The 19,981-nt window shown below is 39.4% G+C and overlaps 3 protein-coding genes across 5 annotated transcripts; 1 reads left to right on the top strand and 2 right to left on the bottom strand.

Moving 5' to 3' along the window:
• Window positions 1–269: 269 nt before the first annotated feature.
• LOC111465590 lies at window positions 270–5,641 on the bottom strand. 2 transcript variants are annotated; one of them, XM_023110047.1, is made up of 10 exons: window positions 5,456–5,641; window positions 5,212–5,262; window positions 3,623–3,644; window positions 3,233–3,347; window positions 2,951–2,983; window positions 2,111–2,233; window positions 1,193–1,299; window positions 1,025–1,096; window positions 544–953; window positions 271–288 (listed from the first exon to the last, which is right to left on the bottom strand). In XM_023110047.1, exons 1-9 carry the CDS (start codon window positions 5,591–5,593, stop codon window positions 565–567), a joined length of 1,050 nt encoding a protein of 349 aa, XP_022965815.1. In that variant the 5' UTR covers window positions 5,594–5,641; the 3' UTR covers window positions 271–288; window positions 544–564. The 2 variants fall into 2 exon arrangements, with proteins under 2 accessions (XP_022965816.1, XP_022965815.1); XM_023110048.1 differs by lacking the exons at window positions 3,623–3,644; window positions 5,456–5,641 and having other exon boundaries at window positions 270–288; window positions 5,212–5,359.
• A 1,145-nt stretch (window positions 5,642–6,786) lies between these two features.
• On the top strand, window positions 6,787–13,667 carry LOC111465441 (cysteine-rich receptor-like protein kinase 4). Of its 2 annotated transcripts, none has more exons than XM_023109821.1 (7): window positions 6,787–7,932; window positions 8,018–8,152; window positions 9,240–9,403; window positions 10,559–10,769; window positions 12,421–12,658; window positions 12,741–12,891; window positions 13,135–13,667. In XM_023109821.1, exons 1-7 carry the CDS (start codon window positions 6,846–6,848, stop codon window positions 13,444–13,446), a joined length of 2,298 nt encoding a protein of 765 aa, XP_022965589.1. In that variant the 5' UTR covers window positions 6,787–6,845; the 3' UTR covers window positions 13,447–13,667. The 2 variants fall into 2 exon arrangements, with proteins under 2 accessions (XP_022965589.1, XP_022965588.1); XM_023109820.1 differs by having other exon boundaries at window positions 6,788–7,932; window positions 9,234–9,403.
• Window positions 13,668–14,505: 838 nt separating this feature from the next.
• On the bottom strand, window positions 14,506–19,775 carry LOC111465447 (DNA replication licensing factor MCM5). Its single transcript, XM_023109829.1, has 18 exons — window positions 19,385–19,775; window positions 19,151–19,294; window positions 18,832–19,011; window positions 18,647–18,745; window positions 18,419–18,555; window positions 18,222–18,327; window positions 17,746–17,880; window positions 17,593–17,670; window positions 17,366–17,470; window positions 17,121–17,212; window positions 16,913–17,045; window positions 16,723–16,818; window positions 16,340–16,431; window positions 16,154–16,244; window positions 15,959–16,068; window positions 15,216–15,345; window positions 15,023–15,124; window positions 14,506–14,849 (listed from the first exon to the last, which is right to left on the bottom strand). Exons 1-18 carry the CDS (start codon window positions 19,676–19,678, stop codon window positions 14,766–14,768), a joined length of 2,208 nt encoding a protein of 735 aa, XP_022965597.1. The 5' UTR covers window positions 19,679–19,775; the 3' UTR covers window positions 14,506–14,765.
• Window positions 19,776–19,981: the final 206 nt, after the last annotated feature.

The following is a 19,981-nucleotide window of genomic DNA, read 5'->3' as shown; positions in this document are numbered from 1 at the left end:
TAGATATAAAATTATATTAACTAAATATAATTATCAAAATTATGGTAGTTTATTTTTCATACCATAAATAACTTGCCACATTCCATTTTTATCCCTCTAATTATCAATGAATATTAATGAAATATATATAATTCTTTCTTGGATTAGTAAAATTTCAAGTACATAACTATTTTTATTTTTATTTTTTTAATTTTAAAAATGATTAATTTATTAAATTTATAAATTTTAAAACGTGCAAATCTTCAATATTATATAGTAAAAAAAAACATTTGAAAAACGTTTAATAAGTTGTTGAGCTTTAAATTATATGCTTAATAATTTCAAATGTATTTGAAAAATTTTTAATCTAAAAATATAAAATTAATTTTTTTAGAAGTGTTTGATTCTTATTTATTCTTCTAAAAGGAAATTTTACTTATAAATTAAGATAATATAATGAATATATTTCTATAATATTTCTATAAATTACATAAAGTTTCATCTCTATTAAGATTGATTTCTTTAGATATAGAAAATGAAAGCACTTTGAAGGAAGAATGTATCATATGAACAATTTGGAGGAAGCTAATGGCTACTTTTGTACATCAAATGCTCCTCATTCAACAAGCTCTCATCACCAACAACAGAGATCCAACTTTCAGTGATCTGATCCACCCGCCCATCTGAAATGTCGATTACAGTGAATGCTCGCTTGGAACGCCTTGGAACGGGCTGGGAAGAGGACGTTTCGCTACTCGTGAAGGTTGTTCTTCCCTCGCCTTCTTCATCGAAGTTACTATGAACCCTTGGAACTATAGCTCCGTTAAGGTAAATGGTATTGTCTACTGCAACGACTATCATTTTACGATGACCCCCGCCGTATGCGAGTTCTTTATGCATATGCCCGAACACAACCAACGGAGGGACGTGAAATTTTCCGTTCTCTTTCAAGCAGGATATGGCTTGTGCTAGATCTGTACCAGAGCAACATGTATTGGAATGATAAAGTCCCCATTTCTAAAGTAACTTTGGAAGAGATATTTACCTTCATCACCATTGTCTCCACCCCCAAATACCCAATCCTTTCCACAAATGTCATTTGCACAAGAACCAAGACCTGGAAAACAAGAAACACGAAATCGTTTGGTCGATAAGAGCAATAGATGAATGCATCTCGAATAGGATTTAATCATCTTTGGCTGATAAATCGCACCAGAAGGCCCGTTATGTGCAAGAATTATAACCAAATGATCTTTGGGCGCGCCTATCGCAGCTTCGTATATTCTCTTCGCACTTGTTTCCATGTCTTTGACGCCATATCTAAGGGGACAAAACCCAATTTTTAGACAGCTTTAGAATTCAAAATGGTCACTAGGGTTGAAGAGACTAGTAATGTGAGATCCCACGTCGATTGAAGCGAGGACGTTGGGCCCAGAAAGGAGGTGGATTGTGAGATTCCACATCTATTGGAGAGAGAAACGAAGCATTCTTTATAAGGGTGTGGAAATCTCTCCTTAGCAGATGCGTTTTAAAAACCTTGAGGGGAAGCCCGAAACGGAAAGTCCAAAGAGAACAATATCTGCTAGTAGTGGGCTTGGGCTGTTACAAATGGTATCAGAGCCAACACCGAGCGGTGTGCCAGCGAGAACGCTGTCCCCGAAGAGGGTGGATTGTGAGATCTCACGTCGATTGGAGAGAGGAACGAGTGCTGACAACGAAGTTGGATCCCAAAAGGAGGGTGGATTGTGAGATCTCACATCGGTTGGAGAGGGGAACGAAACATTCTCTATAAGGGTGTGGAAACCTCTCTCAAGCAAATGCGTTTTAAAAATCTTGAGAGGAAGTCCGAAAGGAAAAACCCAAAGAGGACAATATATGCTAGCGGTGGGCTTGGGTTGTTACAAGTAATATGTTCACGGGAAGCTCTAAAGGTAGTTAGGATAAAGCAGCTAAGGTTTCATTAAGAGAGTAATCCAACTGGTTGATCAACAGTTCTGTTAAACTAAAAGTTTGATCTTAAAAGTTCAGAATAACAAGGAAAATTTAATATTAAGGTAATTAGAACTGGAATTGAACTAACTAACGATGTTTTAGTCCATTTCAAAAAGAACCGATGAGAAATGATAAGTACCTTGCGGAAAGAAGCTGCCTCCTAAACAACCTTCCACCATGGGAAAAAGGTCGTCCACCGACAATGCTTAGTTTTAGCTCAGGGAAGTCCACATGTCGGTAAGCGATATGGTCCTTGCCAAGACTGTTGACAGAGAGATGAACATTTTCCCTTTATTCTGGCAGTTAAACCAAGCATGAATCCAGACTAGAACATGCATACAGTTACGAAACATCTACTGAAAATATGTTCGAATGACTTAGCTTCCACATCGCAACAAACAAGCTAAGAGCTAGCTCGAAGCGAATAGGAAAAACCCATATCGCTAACCGTGAGTATTTTTGTAATAGCCCAAGCCCACCGCTAGCAAATATTGACCTCTTTAGGCTTTCCCTTCAAGAACTTCCCCTCAAGGTTTTAAAACGCATCTACTAGGGAGAAGTTTCCAACCCTTATAAGGAATGTTTCGTTTCTCTCTCCAACCAATGTGGGATCTCACAATCCCCCTCCTTGGGAGCCCAGCGTCCTCACTGGCACACCGTCCAGTGTCTGGCTCTAATACCATTTGGAACAGCTCAAGCTCACCGCTAGCCGATATTATCCTCTTTAGGCTTTCCCTTCAAGGACTTCCCCTCAAGGTTTTAAAACGCGTATGATAGGGAGAGGTTTCTACACCCTTATAAGGAATGTTTCGTTCCCCTCTCCAACCAACGTGGGATCTCACAATTTCTAAATTGAATCATAACATTCTAAAAAATTTATAAACAACCTCGTGCAATGCATATTGATTTTCATTTTCTTTTCAGAATTTCTCAAGCCTCCTAATTGTATCAATTAATCATACGTATGAAATAGACTCACCATTCTAATTGGAGTTGAACACCATCCTTTTTCCTGAAATTTCACATTCAAATCAGGAGTTAAGTTAATATATCACATCAACAACATTAAGAAAAAATTGGTTTACTTGCAGCATATCAAATGCCCCAACACTTCATCTCTCACAAACAAATATCTGGACAGAACATTACTCTTCACATATTGGAACCAGATATTGGAATGAATCAATTTCCAATGTAACCAAAAATCTTTGACTTAATGAAAATAATAACTTATAATAAGAAGGGGCATAGCTGTACATACTCTTGAGAAAAGCATGGCGTAAACCAAGCATCATGGTTTCCCAGAATAGCTAGCTTTGCAAATTTAAGCTCTGCAATACTTCGAACCAGTTCGACGTTCTCTTCACCAAAATCGCCTGAAGAGAATCAAGATGGTGAAGGAAGGTGATAAGAAATGAGAAAAAAAATTGGAATATGCATATGTAACAAAGCAAAATCTGTGGTCTCTTAGATATCAGAGGATCCAATAACATGCTCAGTGTTCTTCTTTTCAGATTTTTAATAATAATCTTTTATTACCATTATTATTATTACCAGCAACCAGGAAAAGGGGGGAGTATATAACAATCTCAAAGGTAGAGGCAAGAAGCATGGAAGCACAAGATAGAGAGAGAGAGAGAAAAGAACATGCCTGTAAAGAGCACTAAGTCTGGCTGCATTAAGACATAAACCAACGTTAGAAAGGGAAGGAAAAACATGAATCAGAGTTGAATTGAAAGAAGAAATTGAAGAACAATGAAGTGCAGGAAGAAATAGGTTTAGGATTGGGAGATAAATCCAAGATTCCAAAGGGAATAGCTAGGGTAGTGTTTAGGATAGTTCATCTGTAACAGTCCAAGCCCACCGCTAACAGATATGATCTGTTTTGCCCCGTTATGTATCGCCGTCAACCTCACGGTTTAAAACGCATTTACTAGAGAGAGGTTTTCACACTCTTATAAGGAATGCTCCATTCCCCTCTCCAACCAATGTGGGATCTCACATCATCCTTAAGATTTGTAGAGTCCTACGTGTCATTCCACCCCGATGAGAAACTTTATTTAAACCAGCATACTATATATATCCTCCAAGAGTAGAAACATCCATTTAAAATCTCGTTTATTTAATTAGATAAGCTGGAATGAGAGTTTCTAAGAAGGAAAAAACAATGACCCATTCATTAAGCTAATAGTTCTAATTCAATGCAGTGGCATTTCCAACTTCTAAGCATGCAAAACACTATAGTATGTCATCATGCTCGCATCCTTTTGAAGACCAGCCAACCATAACGACTCAATTTTCAGTCAGATTGGTTTGGTAGGCCGTTGGAACCTAAAGAGCTCCATCAGGACAGTCTTCAAAATTCATTCGGTAGGGAAGGGATCCTCGAGCAAGTAAGAATTTGATCAATTATAGAAGTCTTAGTAGCACCAGCCCACAATATAGCTCCTCAGTTTCTAACATCAAATAGGGTAAACTCAAATACTGATCCTATTCCTACGAGATTAATCATAATATGTACAAGTATACATGAACACGGTATGTAACAGCCCAAGCCCACCGCTAGCAGATATTGTCCTCTTTGAACTTTTCCTTTCGGGCTTATCCTCAAGGTTTTTAAAACACATCTGCTAGGGAGAGGTTTCCACACTCTCATAAAGGGTGTTTCATTCTTCTCCCCAACCGATGTGGGATCTCACGCTGTAAATATGAGAAATTATATACATAATTGAAAGTTAACCATCCAATATTGCTGCAAGTTCATCTCATTGACTTCGATCTTACAAAAGAAGTTACAGCTCTTAAAACTAAACACTTCTCCACTGAGTTAAGGGAAAAAAAAGTCTCAACCCAAACCACCCAATTGAATTTTCTGCAGACTGGAAGTAGTTTCATTTCTTAATCGATTCAACCAGCATCGGGTTCACGTCAAGAAGGGCCGTAAACAATAAAAGGTTTAGAGAGCTTAAGATTTAATATCTTACGAGTTATCTAGGTAACCAAAAAAAAAATTGATTGAGAAACAAAGAGATTATGTTTCACTCAGACCCCAACTCATAGGAGCTAATGATGTCCTGTACTGACACTTAAAACAAAAGAGGAGATGCAATGGTTGAACCAGGAATCAAAAACCAGAACCATTACAAAGCTCAATCAATCGGTGTAAGTATTCTCTAGACAAAAGTTTCAATAATAAGATTATAATTCAGCTAAACTACGGATTACAGAAAGAAAACTTACCTGCAATAGTTGAAGTGCCTTGGTGTCTTCTCGTAAATCCCAATCCCCATGCTAGAAACCGTAAAGAGTAAGCAGGACAACACATTTAAAGAACAGAACAGCCATAATTTCCTCGAAACAAAAATTAATGAAAAAAAAATTTCTTATCTCTTCCCTTAAATTAAGTGTATTAATCATTCCATTACATAAAAATGAACTCGAATTTACCAAAATCAACAGTTGAAAAAGAGAAAGAAAAGCTTACAACGTCACCGACGACGGCAATTCGAGCAAAGACAGCCATTAGAGAGAAGCGATGAAGGCTGCGATTAGGTAAAGAGGACGGAGGAGGAAGAGCAGAGAAAAAATAGACGAATGGCGCGGGGCTCAACGCGCGCAGCATTTGGTCGCCGGTTTTATTCCGGCGACTACTTTTCCACGCTTTTTTTTTTTTTTTAATAAGAAAAATAAATAAATAAATAAATAAATAAATAATATATATTATATAATATATTATATATATATATATATATTTATCATTGACTATTGAATGAGGGTGGGATGTGACATTTTTTTAATAAAATATGAAAAAAAATCTCAAAAATCACCAAAGACAGCCAGTTGGAAGAAAACTCTTTGAGTATTGTACAAGCTATTTAATTTGACAATAGAATAGTTTTTTGGTCAACTTTTTCGTTCTGAAAGACTTCGTGGCTGACAACACGTACACTCAAGAACTAGATGAATGATTGGTTTAAATATGTTCATTGATACGGGAATGTCTTGAATTCCTCGAATCTTTCCTTAATTAACTGATTTTTGTGAGAACTCATATTGGTTGGGGACACAATCTCACATGGTTGGGGAGAGAACAGAACATCTTTTATAAGTGTGTGGAAACTTTTCTCTAGAAAACGTGTTTTAAAGCCTTGATGGGAAGCCCAAGCAGAAAAACTCAAAGAAATATTTGTTGGCGGTGGATATGGTACATTACAAATGGTATCAGAGCTAGACATTGGACTATGTGCCAGCGAGGAGGCCCCTTCCCCGAAGGGGTAGACATGAGGCGGTGTGCCAGTAAGGACGCTGGACCCCGAAGGGGCTAGATTTGGTGGGGGTCCGAACGAGTGTCAGCGAGGAAGCTGGGCTCCGAAAGGGGTGAATTGTGAGAACCCAAATTGGTTGGAGGGGTAGATTTGGTGGGGTCCAAACGAGTGCTAGTGAGGAAGCTTGGCCCTAAAGGTGTTGAATTGTGAGAACTCAAATTGGTTGGAGAGAAGAACGAAGCACAAGGGTGTGGAAATGCTTCCGTAGAATACGCGTCTTAATAAAGCTTCGAGGGGGGAGTACAATATCCACTAGAATGGATCTGGGCCGTTACATTTTTCCTCCGAGCTTTCCCGACCCCAACCTCATCCCATCTCCTCCTGCTCTCCCCTTCCTTCCCTCTTAATCCCAATTATTGGTCCTTTTAAGTCTTATGCAACATTAATAATGATACATTAAACAAACAATAATGAATGAAAAGTCAAGTTAATCACCTTAGTCAAATGGGTTTCATTTTTGAAAAAAAAAAATCAAAACTTGTGGATGAACATCAACAAAGATCATCAAAAAAATGTAAATTTCGTACACACAAACACCAAAATCTCCTCATGGTATCAAAACCCTTCATTAGTGCTCTCTTGTTCTTCACGTTCTTACAAGCTTCCAAAGCTCAGCCATGGATCAAAGCTGGGTATTGGCTATCAGCAGCTGGTTCCCCTTCATCCGACATAAACTCACCTCTGTTCACTCATCTTTTATGTGGGTTTGCAGAGCTCATAAACTCCACTTCTTATGAGCTTCATTTTTCATCCTCTGAGCTTCAAAATTTCTCTAACTTCACAGCAATTGTCAAGCAAAAAAACCCTTCTCTTTCCACTCTTCTCTCCATTGGCGGCGGAAATGCAGATTATCATGTTCTATCCTCAATGGTTAGCAATTTCACTCATAGAAAGGCCTTCATTGATTCCACCATTAAACTTGCAAGAACCCATGATTTTGATGGGCTTGATTTTTGTTGGGTTTCATCCAACACGACATCCGACATGTCCAACATGGGGAAACTCTTTGAAGAATGGCGACAAGCAGCTGAAACAGAGGCCAGAATCTCAAAAAGGCAAGTGCTTATTTTGACAGCAGCTGTTCAAAACACTCCAGATTTGGAATTTGGGTCATATCCTGTTGATTCCATAAGAAATAACTTGAATTGGGTTAATTTTTTGGGTTATGATTATTACATGCCAAGTTTTTGGCCAAATTTTACAGCTCCTTTTGCAGCTTTGTATGATCCATTATTGAATAAAACAAACACAGACAGTGGAATTAGTCAGTGGATTGCAAAGGGATTGCCTGCTGCTAATATTGTTTTGGCTTTGCCCTTTTATGGCTATGCTTGGACACTAAAAAATGTTGAGGATTTTGGTGTTGGAGCAGCTGCCATTGGGCCAGCCATTTCTGCTGATGGGTCGATTACATACAAGGATATAAAGGATTATATGAAGAGCAACAGGGTTGATAATGTGGAGTTTAATGGTAGCTATGTGATGAGTTTTTGTGTGGTTGGATCTACTTGGATTGGGTTTGATGATGCTAAGGTTGTTAAAATTAAGGTTAATTATGTCAAACAAAGGAGGTTGCTTGGTTACTTTGTTTGGTTGGTGTCTAATGATGACAATTGGGAGCTCTCTTCTATTGCAGGTTGGAGTGTTTTTTCTGAATTCTAGACTTGAAAAATGAATTGTTTACATTTGAATTGATCAAGTTCTTGAACTTTTGGTTGCAGCTAGCGAGTTTGGGAATGAGAAAGAAAACAAAGTATCTTTGTTGATAGTTATCCCAACCACAATTGGTGGTGCCATTGTTCTTCTCTTACTAGGGTTCTTGTTGTTTAGAAGACTCAAATCCAACAAATCCAAAGGTAATCGTCTTTTTTTGTTTGTTTCGTGATGGATTTGTCTTAATACAATGATATCTTTTATTGGGTCGTGAAGATTTGAGTCTCTGACCTTAAAAGAAGAGTTGATGTTCATTAAGACTCACTGAGTCGTGGTGTGAGATCCCGCATCGGCTGAGAGGGGAACGAAGCATTCCTTATGAGGGTGTGGAAATCTCTCTCTAGTAGACGCGTCTTAAAACCGTGAGGTTGATGGTGATACGTAACGGGCCAAAGTGGACAATATTTGATAGTGGTGCGTTTGGGCTGTTAGAAATGGTATTAGAGTTAGACATCGAGCGGTACGCCGGCGAGGACGTTGGGCCCTTAAGGATGGTGGATTGTGAGATTCTACATCTGTGGTGAGGGGAACGAGGCATTCTTTGTAAGGGTGTGGAAATCTCTCCTTAGTAGACACGTTTTAAACCCGTGAGACTGACAGCGATACGTAATGGACCAAAGTGGACAATATTTGCTAGTGGTGGGCTTAGACTGTTACAAATGGTATCAGAGTCAGACACTGGACGGTGTGTCAGCGAGGATGCTGGGCCCTTAAGGAGGGTGGATTGTGAGATTCTATATCGGTTGGAGAGTTAAACAAAACATTCCTTATAAGGGTGTGGAAATCTCTCCCTAGTAGATACGTTTTAAAACTATGAGGCTGATGACGATACGTAATGGGCCAAAGCGGACAATATCTACTAGTGGTGGTCTTGGACTGTTACAAATAGTATCAGAGTCAGACACCAGGCGGTGTGCCAGCGAGGACACTGGGCCCTTAAGGAGGGTGGATTGTGAGATCCTACATCGGTCAGAGAAGGAAACAAAGCATTCCTTATAAGGGTGTAAAAGTCTCTCCTAGTAGATGCGTTTAAAAACTATGAGGCTGATGGCGATACGTAACAGGCCAAAGCAGACAATATCTGCTAGCGGTGGGCTTGGGTTGCTATACATGCTCGTGTCGGTTGAGGATAAGTTTTTGTTAAAAAAAACTTATGTTTTTCTTTACAATTCGTTATAAGATCTTCATGAAATAATTTTCCATGGTTGAGCGTGGTGCTGATAGATGCAGGAAGAAGATCAAAATTCAATATAAAAAATCTTGTTGGAGGAGAAGATTTTAAGAACAGTGCTCCTGATTTGCAAGTGTTTAGCTATGCTGAGATTGAGAGAGCTACCAACAAATTTGCTTTCATGAATAAACTTGGACAAGGTGGCTATGGCCCCGTTTATAAGGTACATATATAACTGCTACCCACCACAAAATCTTTGATATCAATATGAACTGTCCTTAGTCCTTTTAAGTATAGTATAGTATATCCTACGACTAGGATGATATCAAAAAAGTTCGAAAAATCAACTAAAATGGTGTCAGTCGGTTGGAGGAGTTAGAAAAGTGAAGCATATGTGTAAGATCCCACGTCGGTTGGAGAGGGGAACGAAGTCTTGCTTTGCTTATAAGGGTGTTAAAACCTCTCCCTAATAGACGCGTTTTAAAACCGTAAGGCTGACGATGATACGTAACGGGCCAAAGCGGACAATATCTGCTAGCGGTGGGATTGAGCTGTTACAAATGGTATTAGAGCTAGACACCGGGCGGTGTGCCAGCGAAGACGCTGGGCCCCCAAGGGGGGTAGATTGTGAGATCCCACATCAGTTGGAGAGGGGAGCAAAGAATTGCTTATAAGTGTATGGAAACCTCTTCCTAAAAGACGCGTTTTAAAATCATGAGGCTGATGGCGATACGTAACAGACCAAAATAGACAATATTTGCTAGCGGTGGCCTTGATGACTGCTACAAATGGTATCAGAGCCAGACACCGAGCGGTGTGCTAGCAAAGACGCTGGGCTCCCAAGAGGGGTGGATTGTGAGATCCCACATCGGTTGGAGCGGAGAACGAAACGTTGCTTATAAGGGTGTGGAAACCTCTCCCTAACAGACACGTTTTAAAACCGTGAAGCTGATGGCTATGTATAACAGGCCAAAGCGGACAATATTTGCTAGCGGTGGGTTTGGGCTGTTACAAATAGTATCAGAGCTAGACATCGAGCGGTGTGCCAGGGAAGACACTGGCCCCCAAAAGGGGTCGGATTGTGAGATCCCACATCGGTTGGAGAGGAGAACGAAACATTGCTTGTAAGGGTGTGAAAACCTCTCCCTAACAGATGCGTTTTAAAACTGTGAGGCTGATGACTATACGTAACGGACCGAAGTAGACAATATTTGCTAGAGGTGAGCTTGGACGGTTACAATATGTCTTAGTATTATGATGATATGAACCTACAACTTAAAAAAGAACATAAATTCGTGTTTTAGCTACTCAATTATGTTCGGATTTGAATCTCGAGCCGTATTTCAAGTACTTAGAACAGGTGCATTCTACTTTGCAGGGAGTATTAGGAAATGGACAGGAAATAGCAGTGAAAAGACTGTCAGCAACTTCAGCACAAGGTTTTGAAGAGTTCAAGAATGAAGTTTTGCTCACTGCAAGACTACAGCATGTCAACCTTGTGAAAGTTGTTGGATTCTGTGTTGACACTCAAGAACATATGTTGATTTATGAGTACATGCCTAACAAAAGCCTCGATTTCCATCTCTTCGGTAAGACTTTCCTTCGGTTTAATTTTCTAAAACTTGGTGTAACAGCCCACCGCTAGTACATATTTTCCTCTTTGGGCTTTCCCTTTCGGGATTTCCCTTGAAGTTTTTAAAACGCGTCTGCTAGAGAGAGGTTTCCACACCCTTATAAAGGGTGTTTCGTTCTCCTCCCTAACCGATGTGGGATCTCACAATCCACCCCCTTTCCGGGGGCCCAACATCCTCACTGGCACTCCGGGGCCCAACATCCTCACTGGCACTCGTTCCTTTCTCCAATCGATGTGGGACCCCCACCAAATTCACCTCCCTTCGAGTCCCGGTGTCCTTGCTGGCACATCGCCTCACGTCCACCCCCTTCGGGGCTCAGCCTCTTTGCTGACACATTGCCCGGTGTCTAGCTCTGATACCATTTGTAACAACCCACCGCTAGCAGATATTGTCCCATTTGGGCTTCCCCTCAAGGTTTTCAAAACGCGTCTGCAAGGGAGAGGTTTCCACACCCTTATAAAGGGTGTTTCGTTCTCCTCTCCAACCTATGTGGGATCTCACACTTGGTGTTATATGTTAATTCGAGTATAATTTAGTAGATAAAATATCAACGGAAGGTTCAAGTTTCACTATTAGATTTCTTACACCAAGGAAAAAAATGTGTCATGTTGATACCGACAATTGGTATATTAGATCAACGGTTAAGCCACCAGCACTCGGGGCTCAGGTTAGAACTAGGAACCGAGTTTGTTGAGAGCTTAGAAAGTGTACCTTAGAATGTCGTCAAAATTCGTATCTTATACTCGTTTACTTGTAACATACATTTAAGTACTCTAACACTCTTCAAGAATCTCACCAGAATATCTAGTCATCGTCATTATGAACCGCTTCTACTCAATCCCTCCCGAGCTCAATATGATCCTTCGAGTGTCAAAGAGTTGGTTATTAGCCAACATTGACCTTCTCTCTCACCTTTAAGGTTGGTTTCTGTAATAGTCCAAACTCACCGCTAGCAGATATTGTCCGCTTTGGCCTGTTACATATCGTTGTTAGCCTCTTAGTTCTAAAACATGTCTACTATGAAGAGGGACTAGCCCTACTCCGACTAGTGTCTCCCACCGTCTGGTGACTGACTTTGATACCATTTGTAACAGTTCAAGCTCCTCGCTGTCATATATTGTCCGCTTAGACCCATTACGTATCGTCATCAGCCTCATGGTTTTAAAATGCATCTTTTAGGGAGAGGTTTCCACATCCTTATAAGGAATGATTCGTTCCCTGTTACTGTTTCATTTCAAGGTTCATCACGAGTCTCTCAATTGATTCTCGAAGGGATAGATTGAAGGTATGGTCAAACATAGGGACTTTGTCAAGCAAACTAGCATGACCCCTCGAGTGATTAAATACATTGTTTGGCCGAATGAGGCCTCAAAAAGACCAGTCAAGGTCGACCCATCGAGGAGTTAACCAAGTCGGCCTAGGTAGACTCCTCAAGAGATTGGCCAATTAGGCCATTTGACTAACTCCTCGAGGGATCGGCCAAAGGAAGTCTGGTCCAGTTTGTTAGACAGACCCTTGTAAGGTCTAGTCGGGCTTAACCTCATGACTCGTTGGATCACACGTTAGCATATGTTAACTCTACTTTCCTTAACATTTTGCAAGGAAGGCCATGGAAGAGGAAATTTGTTGAATTGGGCAAAAAGAGTAGAGATCATTGAAGGGGTAACTCAAGGACTTCTTTACCTGCAAGAATACTCAAGATTGACAATAATTCATAGGGACTTAAAGCCGAGTAATATTTTGTTGGACGATGGCATGAAGCCGAAAATTTCAGATTTTGGCATGGCTAGAATCTTCGCGAAAGAAGAACTTGAAGCAAACACGAGCCGAATTGCGGGAACATAGTGAGTGCAATATTTTCTTCCACAACGTTACGATTCAAAATAAAATTGTTCTCACATTAACTTCCATTTTCATCCAATGCAGTGGCTATATTCCCCCTGAATATGCGAAGCAAGGAGTTTATTCTACGAAATCAGATGTATTTAGTTTTGGAGTTCTTCTTCTTCAAATCATAAGTGGGAAGAGGACTACCGAGCTAAATGGGGAGCACGAACGTTTGAGTCTTCTAGATTACGTAAGTCTTTCATTATTAGTCTAATGTGGTAGTTTTCTTGAAAATAGATGGATTAAGATGGGACGAGTCCCGACATATAGAGCCTGAATGGTATTTTAACCTTGAATTTTACCATCCCATCAACTCGAGCATATTTGAAATCGCTTTGAATCTAGTAGTGGCTTAACAGATCTATCTATCTCCGTTCACTTTTACGATGAGATCGTTGATGGCTTTGAGTTTCAATTCAAAACCCTTTTTCAGGCATATGAGGCTTGGAAAGAGGGCAGAGGAATGGAGTTTATGGATCAATCACTTGATGATTCTGAATCAACTTGCAAACTAACAAGATGCATGCAGATAGCTTTGCTTTGTGTTCAAGAAAATGCAGATGATAGGCCAACCATGTTGGAAATCTCTTCAATGCTTAAGAGTTCAACTTCAGAGCTTAAAGATCCACAAAGGCCTGCTTTCTCTGTCAAAAAAGTTCGTGATGAAACCGATCGTAGCCTTACGATCGATCGACAAACTTACTCTGTTTCTAGTGAAATAGTTACGGAAGTTGCAGCTCGATGATGGTATTTAGAGCACGGTTGGGGATGATCTTGAAATAAATAAAATCGTTCTTATCATAATCAAAGTTACAAAAGGCATGGTTATGAGTGATTTTAGAATGACCATAATCACACGCAAACATGCTCTTAGTAGTTTCGACGGTTCTTTTTAGCTTCGGAATTGAAAACGTTTGTAAGATAAGATTTTTTGTGATGGTTTTTATGTTGTTGCTTGGGGGATAATTAGGTGCATTTTTTTTGGTCTTTCAATCCTGTTGTGGCGCACTGCTATCACATACATTGACAACTCTGATCGTTCTGGTTAATCAGATCATTGACCTTTGGGATCTCAAAGGGATACAAAGAAGAAGCCACATTATATTACTAGCAATCATGCGGATCACAGCGTTCGTTCTCTAGCCGTTTCTCATCAGGTGAATGACCACGGACCTGTAATACTTGACGATGAATGTTCTTTAGAGGAATTAGTAAGAAGCTTTACACTTCGTTTTAGACTGTTCTAGAGAAGACCATGAGAGTATGAAGAGTATGAAATCCCACATTAGTTGGAAAGGAGAACAAAACATTCTTTATAAGGATGTGTAAATCTCGAAAAGAAAAATCCAAAAAAGACAATATCTACTAGCGGTGGACTTGGGCTGTTACAAATAGTTCGAAGCCAAACACCAAATTGTGTGTCAGCAAGGATGTTAGGCCCCCAAGGAGGGTGGATTGTGAGATCCCACATCGGTTAGAAAGGGGAACGAGGCATTCTAGGAGAAACATCTCCCTCGTAGACGCATTTTAAAAACTTTGAGGAGAAACCTAAAAAAGAAAGCCCAAGGAGAATAATATCTGCTAGTAGTGGGCTTGAACTGTTATATACCGTCCCTGTTGAATCCTCCACGGCTGTGAGTGCTGAGACTATTCGTCACACCCTCGAACTCAGGGAACTCGGGGTTGATGTTAATTACTGAGCTAGCACAAAAAGTAGAAGGAACACTTGACTACATCCCCATGAAAAAAACAGTAGAGGTGCCACCTTTGAACAAAGACAAATAGCAATAACAATAACTGAGGCAGCACAGAAAGTAGACCATTGTCATCCTTAAATGTAAATGTGTAGTGTCTTCACCAGTTCCTACACAGTGATAACAATACGATTCTCTCTCTGAAGGTGCTTACTTTATAATGGGGATGAGAGAAGATGAAAATGCAACTTTACTGATGTTTCTGGTTTACAACAAATAACATTTGCTACAAATACATATGGAGGTCAGCAGTATACCTATGATTCATGTCAGTGCAAGGGCACAATTAAGGGGACTTAACTTATCATGATCATGCCTTGCGGAAAATGACACGCCTCTCTCTTTTATATTCAACTTCATCTCTCTGGTGCATAATAATCAGGGCTCTTCTCACCTGCCCAAAACATTCATAACATAATCAGATGTTCGAACTGAAACATGAAAACGTTTAAATGATGATAAATATATAAGTTCCTTTTTTATTCATATTCAAGAGTGTCCAGATCAGCTTGCACATACTAATGAATGCTAAGAATGGTGAGGTTTTTTGGGTTCAGAGGGGCTTACAATTGACTCGTTCATCCCCATTTTGGTGAGCTCATCAATCAGTCTTCTCTCAGATATGTGGTTACCAATTCCTATTCTTCTCTTTATCTGTGTTTCTGCTTGCTGTTTATGGGGGAGATTACAAGAAATTAGAATAGCTGGCGAAACTACGAGGAAATGAGATTCCGAATTTCGGTTGTAGCACTAGACAAACCTTTATTTCATTAGCCATTTCAGGAGTTAGATTTACTTGCTGATGAATCCCAGAGCGTGCTGCATCCATCGTGGACACAGTAAAAAGTCTAATAGCTTCCTGCACATTTTCTTCAGTGGCAACATGGGACCTGATCATTTAGTCAATACAAAGATTTAAAGATTGATAACACTGGGAGCGGGGTAAATTGGGTAAAAAGAAGAAAACATATAACATACCGATCACTTTTTAATTTGTACAAACTTTCTAGTTACAGATCTAAACAATTCTAGTAAATATAGTTGAAATAATGCTAAGAATGAAAAATGGCACTTGGTCTAGAGAATCAGTTCTAAGCTTTTGGTTTCTTAGTTTCCAAAGCCAAATGCAAATTCTGAAACCAGTTTATAGAATTTACTTCACAACTAAAACCTACTTTCAGTTATCAGTACTGTGAAATTTACGAACAATTATAGTTAACCAGCCAAAACATTACAGATCTATAATAATTCAATTATAAACTACAGTACTTACGAATAAACTAAGAATGTCGAGCATCTTACTGAAGGGTTTACCTACAACATGCTATTACAAGCTTTTCTTAAATCCATGAATCAAAAAATCCTCATTAACGCTATGAGAAGGTGACACAAAATCAACTAATACAATTTGGTAAAACAAGCTCTCTGTAATGTCGATCAGATTTTGTTCTTAAATAGGAAAAGGGTAAGACAGGAGAAAAGGTTGATATTTAAGATACTTACAACTTCATTTTTGCAAGTGCCTCGCTTAATCTGACTATAGCTTCCAGCTGCCTAACTGTGATCGGAATTGCAGCAGCCTCCCCTGTTTCATTTGCTTGTTGTCTCATGTCCTGCAAAAGAGATTAAGCATTCAGAGCTTGAGTTCGTGAGCAAATCCAATTTAAAAATAAAAATATCTTCCATGCACAAGCATACCTGTCTGATTTTAACATAATTATTCTGCAGCATTGTGGACGCAGATTCTGACAAACGGGGATGACAATGAGATCGGCAATATTGAAGATACCTGCCAAAATTGCAATCCAGACAGTTGGGCAACTACAAGGTTTACGAAAGCAAGCAAAACAAGCACATGAATACTCTCTTTATAACGTCCCTCACCTCTTTAGCCAATTCTCTTCTTTAGAAGCTCTATTTTCACCCAAATTGGCATCAGCAGATGCATGAACTTTTATAATGTGGCTTGCTATAATCTGCAGTTAATAAGCCACTGCCATTAGCACAGGGTAGCCTGACACTATAACTCAGATGTTTCAAAACAAAAACCTATAATCAGTTTCTATTCTAATCGTAATGAAACTAATAACTAATAATACATTCTAAGAGATAAAAATTGACAACTTATTGTGCCAACCACTCCAGTTATGTGGTCGTCTCTTGAGTTCACATTAAAACTCAAGAGAAAAGAGACAAGCCCAAGCCCAGCACAAAAGGTGAAAAAAAGGCATTTTGAGTTAAAATAGAAGAGCAAGCTTTACAGTTACCTTATCTTGACTGTACATCCTTATATCTTTTACGATGAAAATTAAATCAAATCTGGAGAGAATTGTCGTTTGCAAATCAATGTTATCCTGTGCCGTCTGCGATGCAGATGAACGAACACATAGCATATTAAGCTAGGCCATTAAGAAACTTGAAAAATGGGCAATTGTAAAAAACGATATGAAGAAAGACCTTAAGATCATCATAACGTCCTGACGGAGGATTAGCAGCTGCAAGCACTGAGGTTCTGGAATTAAGAACCGTTGTTATTCCTGCTTTGGCAATGGATATTGTCTGTTGTTCCATGGCTTCATGAATAGCAACTCTAATAGCAAAATGAGGATTTGAAAAATTAAATAAGGAACTTTGATAAAAATAACTAAAATCTCTTTGGGTTTACCTATCCTCTGATCTCATTTTGTCAAACTCATCAATACAGACAACACCTCCATCTGCCAAAACCATTGCACCTCCTTCAAGATAAAACTCTCGCTGGATTGCACAACCAAGTGAAAAAATCAGAATTTTTTTTGACCATTAAGGAAGAAGACGCCTTCATTTAATTGATAATGCTTTTAGAAAACAATGCAAAACCAGACTTAAACCAATACTTGTTCACAAAGCAAAATAAAATTGAGCACTCACAGAGCTGCTGTCCCGTATCACTGAAGCTGTAAGTCCAGCAGCCGATGAACCTTTTCCAGAAGTATAAACAGCAATTGGAGCTGTCTTCTCAACAAACTTGAGAAACTGGGAAGGGAAATTTGACGATTTATATCAACACAAGGAAATATGGTCTACAACAATGAAAAATTACAGTAGCATTTCATGAGTTGTATATTATATAGCCATAATCTCTTGAAGCAACTAACCTGGGATTTAGCAGTAGATGGGTCCCCCAAGAGTAATACATTAATGTCACCTCTTAACTTAACCCCATCAGGCAAATTCTGCTCGTTGGAAAGATTAAGCATCAATACAAACTAATAAATAATTGAAGTTAAACATCATAGACTATGACTGACCTTCCTAGATCCTCCAAATAGAAGACAAGCCACTGCCTTCTTCACATCTTCATGACCAAATATAGAGGGGGCAATCTTTGAACAAATGGCTTTATAGACATCAGGCTCTGCTGCAAATTTTTTGAACTCTTCTATCTGCAAATTTTTCCACCATGCTTATCCATTAGAAAAATGAGACTTGCCTCATGGAAAATAATCAGATGTGGATAAACTGAAAGGGCTGTCGACATGCAACTTTGAGGATATCTATCAAGCATATGGGGAACCTCGCTAAAGACAAATTCAAGAGATATTCTGATATAAATGAATGGCAAAATTAAACAGTCATTCGATGGTAACCCAACTAACTATACATTCCATTGTACTAGTGTGCCACCTTAAACATAATATAATCCCCACATGTTATTTATTAGCACTAACATCGTGTAGAAGATGGTAGAATTCAATAAATTTTTAGCGGCGATTGCACCACTTACATCTTCTGTTGTGAAAGATGCAGGGCCACGAGAGTTAGCTTCATTAGTTTCTTCAATGCCTACAACCCTGATATAGGGCTGCCTGATTGCAACTGCTCCTTTGTGGCTGCAAAGTTAAAGTTAAGAAACATCAGTCCTTGTGAGAATGACAATAGAAAAGGCACTGATAATATATATCAAAGAATGATGGTTCTCACGATGCGGCAGAATTGGCAGCTTGAAAGATACTGTATATCCCCATGATGGTCAATCTAGTGCCTGGAACAATTGTTTGAACAAGATGGCGATCTACTGATAGAAGCATGTTCCTAGGAAGTTCTCCAGTTGGGACATCCTTCACATTCAGAAGAAACAACATTACTTGGTGCACATAAGCTACATGGAAAACTAATATTCACCATAATTTGTTACAATCAAATCCTTACTTCTGGGTTTTCCTGCAGCTTTAAAGTCTGTTGATCAACATACATGCTCTTATCAGGAACCACAATCCAAGGATCTAGTGGGCATGGTTCTTCTCCAGCCTACATGAATATCAAAGCTTGTAAAATTGTAAGTTGAAACTATCAAAATCCAACTAATTTAAAGAAAATGATAACGAGGGGTGAACCTGGGGCATATGGTTACATGATCGAGGGACAATTGCCCCTCCAAGTCCTGGCCGACACGGTACTCTTAGTGTACTTCTACAGTTTTTGCACAATAAGGTCACATACGTTGCCTTTGCCTTGGTCCTTGACGCAGCTATAGTGATTCCAGATATTTTAATAAGTTTTGAAATGTATTGAGCCTGCCCATGAATGCAGAAATATTCAGGTCCGACGAACACTAGTACATATTAGCCTTTAATTGAAGAAGTTTCCATTTTTATCTCTTCTTTCTATCTCTAGTTTCGTTTCAATTCAGCAAATTGAAAAAAATTGACTAACCCCAAGTGACCGCATCGAGACCGGATCCTCCTTTGACGTTAGCAGAATTTGAACATCCCCAGCCACGGGCTCCACCATTTCTCCAGTTTCACCAGCCACCTTCGTCTTCAGATTCATTAAAACCTCCGCTGCAGCAGTCTCAAACTGCCAAACGAGGGAAATAGCAAAAAGGAAAAAATCTTATAAACCCTAACAATCGACTATCAACAAATATATCCAATATCATCAACATACCAATGGCAAGAAATCGGCAGGAGCAGATCGAAGCTTGGCCGGAAGATCGGAGTCAAAAGCGTGAACGTCCTCCATATCAACGCGAAGAAATTTCGGGTTGTGGAGAAGGCTCTCTCTGTAGGGGAAAACATTCTTTTCCACTTCAAATCCACGGATGAACTCCTTGAATTTGCGAAGGACCGAGTGATGAGTGGCCTTCTCGTCGACAACTCCGCTGCGGCCGAAGCCGGTTCCGTCGCCGAGGGACTGCGCTTGATCGCTGTAGTAGATTCCTCCTTCATCCCAGCCCGACATCTCTGGGTGTAGATCAGGGTTTTTCCTCTAAGAACAATGAAGCCCTTCTCTCCCGACTGAGCTTTGAGATTTCTTGTTCTATGCTTAGCAACGGAGGCGAAGGCTTATGAGGGGCAGTTTTGGCGGGAAGAAAGAACTTGGCGGGAAAATGGGCTACTTGACTTATCATAAACCACGCGCCTTATTATGCGCGTGGCTTTGTCCACTTCTTTGTTTTATTATTATTATTATTATTTAATTTCTATATATATATATTCATAAACTAAGCCATGAAAAACTACAAAAAAAAAAAAAAAAAAAAAA

Source organism: Cucurbita maxima, unplaced genomic scaffold (genome assembly GCF_002738345.1).
Source record: "Cucurbita maxima cultivar Rimu unplaced genomic scaffold, Cmax_1.0 Cma_Scf00029, whole genome shotgun sequence".
NCBI lineage: Eukaryota > Viridiplantae > Streptophyta > Magnoliopsida > Cucurbitales > Cucurbitaceae > Cucurbita > Cucurbita maxima.
This window is presented reverse-complemented; position numbering and strand designations above follow the sequence as displayed.

What these genes read in the sequence shown, in the direction of transcription:
- LOC111465590 (XM_023110047.1), bottom strand. Translation starts at nt 5,593, where the DNA reads ATGCTGCGCGCGTTGAGCCCCGCGCCATTCGTCTATTTTTTCTCTGCT. An exon ending in ACGCCATGCTTTTCTCAAGA is followed by an intron (nt 2,984 to 3,232) that starts GTATGTACAGCT and finishes GTGAAATTTCAG; the next exon opens with GAAAAAGGATGGTGTTCAAC. An exon ending in AGGCAGCTTCTTTCCGCAAG is followed by an intron (nt 1,300 to 2,110) that starts GTACTTATCATT and finishes TTGTCCCCTTAG; the next exon opens with ATATGGCGTCAAAGACATGG.
- LOC111465441 (XM_023109820.1), top strand. Translation starts at nt 6,846, where the DNA reads ATGGTATCAAAACCCTTCATTAGTGCTCTCTTGTTCTTCACGTTCTTA. An exon ending in GGAGCTCTCTTCTATTGCAG is followed by an intron (nt 7,933 to 8,017) that starts GTTGGAGTGTTT and finishes TTTTGGTTGCAG; the next exon opens with CTAGCGAGTTTGGGAATGAG. An exon ending in CAAATCCAACAAATCCAAAG is followed by an intron (nt 8,153 to 9,233) that starts GTAATCGTCTTT and finishes TGGTGCTGATAG; the next exon opens with ATGCAGGAAGAAGATCAAAA.
- LOC111465447 (XM_023109829.1), bottom strand. Translation starts at nt 19,678, where the DNA reads ATGTCGGGCTGGGATGAAGGAGGAATCTACTACAGCGATCAAGCGCAG. An exon ending in TCTCGATGCGGTCACTTGGG is followed by an intron (nt 19,012 to 19,150) that starts GTTAGTCAATTT and finishes ATTCATGGGCAG; the next exon opens with GCTCAATACATTTCAAAACT. An exon ending in GGATGTACAGTCAAGATAAG is followed by an intron (nt 16,432 to 16,722) that starts GTAACTGTAAAG and finishes TATTAACTGCAG; the next exon opens with ATTATAGCAAGCCACATTAT.